This window comes from Sinocyclocheilus rhinocerous, unplaced genomic scaffold, assembly GCF_001515625.1.
Source record: "Sinocyclocheilus rhinocerous isolate Xijiao unplaced genomic scaffold, SAMN03320098_v1.1 scaffold1007, whole genome shotgun sequence".
Classification (NCBI taxonomy): Eukaryota; Metazoa; Chordata; class Actinopteri; order Cypriniformes; family Cyprinidae; genus Sinocyclocheilus; species Sinocyclocheilus rhinocerous.
In genome coordinates, this window is record NW_015631056.1 from 28,563 (window position 1) to 38,240 (window position 9,678).

The window sequence follows — 9,678 nt, forward strand, 5'->3', positions numbered from 1 at the left end:
GTGAACTTAGTATTTATGTGACGTGCAGTTCTATTTTCACTATAAACAGCCTTGATTAGTTCAATCATACACAATTCAGTAATCAGTAAATGAACTTAATAATTATTATAATTTAAATAGCCAACAAAGTATTAACAAAGCCACTAGCACCAAAAAGGCAGTAACTTAAAACGTTTGAAAACAATTTAACATTGTAGACGGAAGTTTATACAAACAAGATGAAAACAAAACAAAACACTAGCTTCTCTAATCTTTTTGTATTCTATTTGTTTTCTTTTTATTTATTATACAATTAACAAAAGCAAAAAGGGCCTCTAACACTAGCTTGCTCTATTCTATCTGTTTTCTTTTTATTTATTATATCATTTAAAAAACCTTGCTATGTGTACTGCGTTAAGATGAGACTTGTTATAGCACTTGCATATCATTGCTTTCTTGATAAAAGCGTCTGTTAAATGACTAAAAAAAAAGATGACCCTACTAAAAGACAAAAAGTGGATGATACATGCTTCATATACAAAACGATGAACTATTGTTTTTGTTTCTTCCTCACATTTTTCTCACTGACTTGACCAACGCGTCAATGACAATACGCATGCGCGAGAATTAATCGCAAAGAAGGTTACCATCTAGAATAAGGCGATCAGTCAGTCAGTATTCAAAGCCGACTAGTTCGAAAATGGCGGCACGAAAGCGAAGTATAGTCTGGTCATTTTTCCAAGCTGAAGATGACAGAAGAGTGTTGTGTCTTCTCTGTATGAAGACGGTTTTGTATTTTGGCCACACGACAAACATGCTTCGCCATTTACGAACGAAACACCCCTCTGATTTTTCCTCGTTGGACAAAAGGAAGCCAGCGACAGATGCGGTATCCAAACGCAACGATAGTGGTTGCGTGGAAGGTATGAAAGGTTCATCTATTGTATTGCATTGTTTACCATCATGTACAGTGTCATGATGTGTACAGTGATACGTCTATTAGACACCTGGTTGGTTATGAAACTTAGAAAAGACACCTTATATATTTTTTTCTTTGATTTGTGATGTTTTCCCCTCCATTTTGGCCTACTATGCACGTGCTTATAACTCACCACATGTGGGTCCAAAGCCAATACAAAGGCGCTTTATCGTTCAAAACAGCTCTCGTTGTGACTGTGAGATTCTGTATCGACTCCTCAGTAAGAACGGGTTCGTTTTACAGAGTCTTTAATCAAAGCGACTAGAGTTACGCTTAGGCCAGGGTTTTGGGTGGATGTCGCAACGACGCCATGTTGTTTTTTCAAACAATTGTCTATTGCGTTGCCCGTTTATAGAAGGCCAATTTTGCGTTTTTGATAGAATCTCAAACGAATTCCCCCGACTGGAGTCGTTTCGACTCGACTCGACTCGTTCAGTCAAACGAATGAATCTTTTGAATCGTGTCGCTGATTTGGATCAGCAATATACGGTGCTCTGACTGAAAGAGGCTCCCCGCCCCCTCCTCTCCAGAATAAACTGGACAGAAAACCTTCAAACGTAATGACCCCGTTCTGTATGTATTAAATAATATATACGAACGATCTATGATTGGTGAATTGTACATAATGTCTGTCATTTTCTAAAATCTCAATTGCATTGAACTGTATTTGATCCGTAATTGTCACGTGATGCACCATCTGTCACATCCCCGGATGGGCGCGATTTTTGAAAAAAAATTCTAAAGCTAGTAGGTCATTGGCTGAAACTAAGATTATTTGTCGCTATGCCTGTTTTAATATTACTTACGTTATAAAATATATAGTAATAAACAGATAGGGATAGAAATGGTTATGACATACAGCACTTGTTGATCATGTCAGTGCTCAGCTTCCATGTCAATCATTGATTTTGTTGCTTAGCAACGTTCTGTTCTGTCGTCATCTAGCGGAAGGCCGCTTAATGATTTAGCTTATGTATCTCAGAAGCCCAATTTGTAGTTTCAAATAAAGCGTTATGGATTGAGCATCTTTTGTCGAATGTGCACTTATTCCCTCATTTGCCTTATTTTTCTGTTTACCTTTAGCTTTGCATAATTTTGTTTTTAACTATCTCATTGTCTTTTAGTAATACATATTACTTAAATGCAGATTATTACAAAAGCTATTTTGTGCTGCTTATTGTCTGTAATTCAGCCTGTCCTCATGCACTCTACAAACACAAGGGACAAGCATTTAAAGAGTGTCACAGATTCAGTTAAAGTGCGTTTAGCCATGTGAAAATATTCTATGCATCTAATTTTTTCCTCATTTTTTTTCTGTATCAAGTTACAGTATTAATGGATGAGCAGCAGGTAGAGGTGGAGTCCGTGGGAGAAGATGGCGAAATGGATGGTGCCATCAAAGGGATCCTCCGTGCTGCGGCAGGGGAAGGGACAACTGAAGCAGAGGTGGCTGATGAGGAAGGCGAGGGGCCTGTTGATGAAGGGGATGGGAAAGAGATACAAGAGGATGAGAACCCAGCTAATACTCGCAAGTGGAGCTCCGTGTGGGTGCACTATCGGAAGCTTGGCCAGGAGCCGCGAGCCTTGTGCTTGCTCTGCATGGAGAAGATCCAGCACCGGAGTAGCACAAGTAATCTTATCAGACATCTACAGCATAAGCATCCCAATGAGTTCGCACAACTCGAAGATCACCCACAAAAGCGGCCTAACAAGCGCAAATCTGAAGATCCAAGCCGCATTGCCTCCTCTCCCACATTAGCAAGTGGGACCCCAACCAGATCACACATTGTGTCACCGAAGCGGGATGTCCGTACACCTTGCAGTACCAGCCTAGACAGATATTCAGGTATAGTTTATAGTTCTTCTCTATGTTCGTGTTTTACATTTTGTGTGAAAAGGTTGTTGAGCCATTGTTATTATAATACTATGTTTATTGTAATTATTATGCTATTATAGTTAATTAGAACTTAAACTATAAAAATTATTAATTGAGATAAAATATAAAAAACCTTAAACTTATTTTTAGTCATTGCCCAGGGAAAAAATTCTAATTTTCATTTAGTTTAACATGATGCACTAAAGTAATTAAAACAAAAAATTTATGAAAACTATACAGACATTATACATACATTATATATATATTTATAAAAAAAATATATATAATATGCACAAAAATACTAAAACTTTATAATTTTCTTTTAAGTTATTAAAAAACAAATTCAAAATATTAATAACAACACAATGATACTAATAACTATTGATGCACTGGTACTAAACTTCTCTGCCAATACTGATAGCTGATTATTCAAAATTATATTATCTACCAGTAGTTTGGTTTTCTTAAGGAAAAAAAATCTCTCCAAACTAATGCTGTAAACTGTACAGAGAACCCTATAATTTGGTACATTATCACAGTATTGGAGGTTAAAATTGACAGCAGAACCCATTATATTCAACTTCTATTTATTTTAAAATATAATAATCACACTCAACTGAAATGTTTGTTTACAACTCAAGTAAGTTTATTCAAACATGCATATATAAATAACAGTAAATAAGCTCCCCATTTTTGTAGTTAAATAACGAACTGGGAACACTAGATAACTCCTGATGCAACATTAAGTGACGTTGATCAGTCACACGCTGTTTTATTAATGTGTTTCCATGGTTAAAGCGCTAATTGAGTAATTACATAACACATGATACATTTTGGTAAGTTGTACTGTCTTTCCACATACCTTCTGATTTTCAATCATGTTTATTTCATGCTACTATTAAATTAATTAATAAACCATTGAAGTGGAATTGATGACTCAAACCGCTGTGGAATTGATTTGCCATGGCACATTTAAGAGCATCAAAATGGCATTTATTGTTTGAATTTTCTGATAAATTGGACAGAATTTGAGAGCTGAGACTGTTTCTTATCAGAAGTAATAAAGCACAAAGCTCCTTGCAGTTGTTCTTTGATTATGCTTCTGTGCCTATGTTAAGAGCTTTAATTTCACAATTTTTTGGTCCCTTAGGTGCTAAGTGGTCTGAGGGTGTGCGTATATTGGAAAGAGAGCGGGAGCTGACAGAGGCGTTGAGGCGTGTCCAGCAGGAAGAGGGGCGGAGCATACAGCTGCAGAAGGAGTTACTGCAGCAGTTCCGTGAAATGGATGCTGAACGCAGAGTGCTTCAGAACCAGAAATGTGAACAAGAGCAGGAGCACGCAAGATTGCGGAAGGAAAAAGAAGAACTCCAGAAGGAGAAGAATGAACTCCAGAGGGAAAAAGAGGAGCTGCAGAAGGAGAGAGAGGAGATTCAGAAAGAGAAAGAGGAGCTGGAGAAGCAGAAACAAGAACTGGACTCTTGGAAAAATTCTCATGCGCAGGGACAGACCTCTGGATTTTACAATTGTTGATATACTTCAGTATGTCTGTTTCACAAGGAAACAAGGATTTCCTTTTTATGGGAGATAGTTATTTCTTTATCCTTTTTATTTTTACAAGATTGATTTGGATTGTGGGGATGGGTTTTTGGGAGTGGGGGAAATGCCAGGGATGTTGTATTTTGTTTAGCTAAATGAAAATTTACCTTAACCTACCAGGATTTCAAACACGTACATGCATGCGAATTATAGATTACCTGCCGTTAAAATAGAGATTCATAATAAGGCCTTTCATGTCGGACATCTAGAAAATCAGTTTCATTAAATCTACTCACTCTGTGTGTGTGTGTGTATATATATATATATGAATATGAATATGAGTGTTAACACAAAAAGTTCATGTTCGTTCCAAAATCGACCAGTGTGTGAATGTATTCAAGTGTTTTGTACATTTCTGCACTGGGAATAAAAAGAAAACTTACAGCAAATGTCCTTTCACAGTCATTTGTGCCATTTTTGTTATTCCTGCACAAGAGTTGATAACCTATCACATTATGTCACGGTTTTATTTTTATTTTTTGAGTTGACAGTATTGGTTAACATGATGGATACAGTGTTAATATTTATTGTGAAGAGAAATTTAAATGAACTAACATGTTTTTACACGCATCTATTCAAAGCTTTCAAAAACTAATAGTTTAGCATCAAGAAGTTTCTAACATTTTTTTAAACCAATGAGACCAGATTGTCTACCCGTTGCCGAATAGGCCATTACAGGATCACACACAAGTTTTTAATTTAAGGAGAAGATCCACCAATATGTCCTTTAGTCAAAACAGAAAGCATGTTTTATGAGATCGTACTGGTTTTAACCCTGTGTGAGAGGGTTAGTAACTCAGTAATCAATCAGTAAAGTTTTTTTTATTGTAAAAACCTGATATAGTTTTACCAAAATGTTCTCGTCATGAAAATAACCACATAAGATGGTGTTTAAAAAAAACTATTTTAGCATCTCGGAGGATATACTAGTGCTTGCATGCCAGCAAAAGATTAGTGTTCAAGTTTTAGGTGAGATGATAGAAATGTTAAAAACACAAAGAATGATCAAGGTAGGTAGAGAGAGGGGGGAAATCTGTAGGATTTAAAGAGATAATTCACCCACAAATACAAAATTCTGTCATTTCAAATCTGTATGACTTTCTTCTGTGGAACATAAAACTTTTGATGAAAGTTAATTGTTCAGCAAAATAAAGTAATGTAGTCAAACATTATTATAGGAATTAGGAAATTATTACTTTTCTGTAATTTAATCAGAAGCCAAAACGTGTGAGGAAAAATAAGGCAATTTTTATACACTGCTCGTCTCACATATCCTGTAAAAAACGGCAACCACCTGCCGTAATACGGCTGCTGCAAATGATCACGTGATTTGTGTCAGTTACGACGCTTCGGTCGCAGCAGCAGCAGTCCGTATATGTCTGCAAAAGGCTGATTCCGAGTCACAACATTTGGAAATATCGTTGGAAGAGTTTTTCTTCTGGTCCTGACTGTCAGAACATTTGGACATTTCCACCCAGCCCGTCTAATTCGCCATCATAATGCTGAATTTCTGTCCTCAGTGTGGCTCGAAGTTACAGTCTGGTTTCAGATTTTGTCCGTCATGTGGTGGGAAACTGCCAGAAGAGCTAACAGAAGCTGTAGCTTCACAGCCATCCGAACCACATCCAAACTCTGTGCTTTCATCTGTGCGCGCCATTGAAGGTAAATACAGGTTTTTTGTTCATCCTTATTTTAATTACATTTATCCGAAAAGTGTCATCAAGGACTACAGTTCGTTTTGCTTGAGAGTCCTTATCAAAGAAGCAGAACAAGGTTATATAAAGTATAATATAGTAAAGCAACCAAAGACGGGCCGAATGGTCATGATGACATACAGTAATGCTTTGATTCATGTCTTCAACGCAACTTAAATACTTGAGTACATTACAACTGTTGAGTGGACCAAATGTTTGCTTGCTTCATATTTACAATGATAAGATAACTCTTTATTGATACATAGGTAAATTCAGGTGATGACATGGTCCAGTTTTCATGATTCATTTGTCATTTAGTTAATCTCCCAGCTCCCCGTAGTTGTCTAGTTGTAGCAGGTTTCAAAGTGGGCTTAATGTAATATCAGCATTTAACTGAAAGATTGAAAATGTTATATATATCAGGGCTCTACGCTAACTTTTCTTTTTAGGAGCACTTGTGCTCCTAACTTAAATTTAGGAGCACGTTCAAAATTTTAGGAGCACCTTCTAATCAATAATCCAAAATGTTATCAAAAATTTGCCTTCCCATTACGAGGTGATATTTGACTCCTTAAAGTGATTAACAGTGGAATTTTGTTTTTACCTTTGTAATGGCATTTTTCTATTCGCAAATGCGCTGAAACTTCTTTCGCACTGTAGAGCCCTGTATATGCAGTGCATCGTTATGATATTTGTTAACCAGACATAAACCAGTCATATTTGTTTAAAATAACTTGAGAGATTTTCCCCCCCATAAATCCCATGAATGGTCTCAACTGTATTCAATATTGATTGATACACCAAATCAGCATATTAGAATGATTTCTGAAGGATCGTGTGGCTGAAGACTGAAGAATGGCTGCTGGAAATTCAGCTTTACAATCACAGGAAAAAAAATTTACGCAGTATTGCATTTTTATTGTAGTTGTAGTTCATCAATTAAATACAGCCTTGGTGAGCGTAAGAGACTTCTTTCAACAACATTAAAAAACATCTTCCAACCCCAAACTTTTGAATGGTAGTATATGCATAATACTTGTAAATCTATACTGAACAAAATTATAAACGCAACACTTTTGTTTTTGCCCCCATTTTTCATGAGCTGAACTCAAAGATCTAAGACTTTTTCTATGTACACAAAAGGCCTATTTCTCTCAAATATTGTTCACAAATCTGTCTAAATCTGTGTTAGTGAGCACTTCTCCTTTGCCGAGAAAATCCATACACCTCACGGGTGTGGCATATCAAGATGCTGATTAGACAGCATGTTTAAATTCAAATAAGATTTCACAATATTACTGTTTTACTGTATTTTTTGATAAAATAAATGCAGGCTTGGTGAGAACAAGAGACTTCTTTCAAAAACATTTAAAACATTTTAGTGACCTCAAAGTTTTGAATGGCAGTGCATATATAATCATAGATGCCAATACATAGTGAGGAAAGCCTCCAAATGAAGATAATTCAAGACATTACATTGTGTTAGAAAAGTAATTAAATTGACATTACAAAAATGGTTTTTGAAGCCAGTATATTATTTCCTTATCATTGAACAAACTGTATACATATCATTGAATTACAGCCAACAGCAATTCATTTTGCAAGTTGTCAGTTTGTCTGATTAAAAATGGTGGAATGTATTTACATACATTTTTCCACACCCCATCTGTATTATTGTTAGTCTTTGTAGACTGGAGTCTTTGTTCATTGATTTGCATTTCACTGATTTTCGTAGTCTTGTGTCCCGACTGAGTGCCACATTTTATGATTGTGTGTAAAGATAAAAAAGGTTCAATGAGTATGACCTCATTGTGGAATCTAATCATAACCATATTCACCTCCCTGCAGGTTTTTAGTTTTTCCTAGCATGGGCCAAACTCTACAGACAGTCACGGATGAAGGGAACTGTACTCTGTCTGAGAAAGCTGTTCTCCAGCTTGCACTACGACTAGTGAGTGTGCTATTAAACGACTTCACTCCCAGATTTGATGCTATTTCCATAGTCATGCCATTCTCAATGAAAAGGTTGTGTTTATAGTATGTGTGCTTGTATGTGTTTTGTAGTTGGATGCACTTGAATTCATTCACGAGAAGGAATATGCCCATGCAGACATCCATGCAGGAAATATTTACATCAACACTAACAGTCACCCAGAGGTCAGTAAGCATGTCCCTTATGAACTGAACACAAATGCTCTATATAATTCTCAAGTATTAAAGCGTTTGTTTGTGTTTTGTAGGTTTTCTTGTCAGGGTTTGGTCATGCATTTAGGTTTTGCCCTGGTGGAAAGCATGTGGAGTACAGACAGGGTAGCCGCACTGCACACCAGGGTAACATCAACTTTATCAGCATGGATTCTCACAAGGGGGCTGGTGAGCATCAGTTGCTTATTGCATTATTTACATTATCCATATAAGAAAGCAAGTCTAATTTGCATGCCCATTGGTGTTTTGCAGGTCCCTCTTGTCGTAGTGACCTGCAGTCTCTGGGTTACTGTATGCTGTATTGGATGACAGGCTCACTACCCTGGAGTCACCACTCTCAAACAAGCTCTGCTATTGCTGCAGAGAAGGAGAGGTCAGTAAAATCACAAAAACACCTTCATCAGGCATGTATTCAAGAAAGACCGGCTGCATAAACTGCTTAAACTAGCCTTACAAGTTAGTCATCCATTTTTTTTTTTTCTGCAAGACTGGTCATAATTTTAAGTCAGTTACATAAGAAGGTAAATTGGTCTAAATTGAATCCATGAGCCAAGAGCTTTCACTGGCTTTTCAAAAGGCCCTTAGTCTAGAAAAACTGTCCCTTTATTGAGTGTACTTTTAATCAGTTTAAATACAAGCGCCTGCTAACTGACTATTTAACCATACCATATGCATTTAGAATCATAAAGGAACATTACTACTGGATGTAGAATTTTCAAGAATGAAAACATACCACTTTACAGAGGTAAGGCTACAATTATGTGCTTTTAAGTTGAATATGTTTTCTGCTTGCCTACAGGTATATTTCTGATATCCCTGGACTTGTGAGTTACTGTTACAAACAGAAGAAAGCTTCAGGTGAGCATGCATATTTCTATTCTCACTTCATGTGTTTAGTGCTAGTGAAGATGTGTGTGTGTGTGTGTGTGTGTGTTAGGGGTGTGCAATATATATCGTTTGCGATAATATCGTAATTGTTGTTTTAACGATGTGCGATTTGACATTATCGAGTATTTTGCAAAAAAACAGCCCCACAGAGTGCACTCATACATTACATGAAGTCTAGACTAGTGCGAGTGCGCATTTAGAGTGCCTTTCACTGCATGATTCATTCTAATGAAATGCCTTTAGATTGATCACAAATTCAAGACATGGGGGCAGAAAATGTATATATTTATACCACTTCAAATAGCCTAGTTAATCAATTTCACATGAAGAATGCTGTTTTTTCTCCGAAAATGACCATGATTACAAATGTGATATAGATTTTTTACAACAGTTCAATAAACAAGAAGTTAATTAAGAGACTTACGTTTTAGACACCATATTTCCTGTTTTTGCGCTATTTC

The 9,678-nt window shown here is 36.5% G+C and overlaps 2 protein-coding genes across 3 annotated transcripts in view; both read left to right on the forward strand.

Moving 5' to 3' along the window:
• Positions 1–600: 600 nt before the first annotated feature.
• Positions 601–4,813, forward strand: LOC107741393 (reticulocyte-binding protein 2 homolog a-like). The gene is made up of 3 exons (XM_016554101.1): positions 601–902; positions 2,283–2,804; positions 3,985–4,813. The coding sequence occupies exons 1-3, from the start codon at positions 680–682 to the stop codon at positions 4,362–4,364; spliced, it is 1,125 nt and encodes a 374-aa protein (XP_016409587.1). The 5' UTR covers positions 601–679; the 3' UTR covers positions 4,365–4,813.
• Positions 4,814–7,941: 3,128 nt separating this feature from the next.
• Positions 7,942–9,678, forward strand: part of LOC107741394 (inactive serine/threonine-protein kinase VRK3-like) — a 6,742-nt gene continuing 5,005 nt past the window's right edge. For both annotated transcript variants that reach the window (XM_016554102.1, XM_016554103.1), the window contains exons 1-5: positions 7,942–8,075; positions 8,189–8,281; positions 8,365–8,497; positions 8,582–8,702; positions 9,129–9,187. In XM_016554102.1, the coding sequence (XP_016409588.1) occupies positions 7,992–8,075; positions 8,189–8,281; positions 8,365–8,497; positions 8,582–8,702; positions 9,129–9,187 (490 nt within the window). In that variant the 5' untranslated portion in view covers positions 7,942–7,991. The remainder of the gene's footprint in view (positions 8,076–8,188; positions 8,282–8,364; positions 8,498–8,581; positions 8,703–9,128; positions 9,188–9,678) is intronic.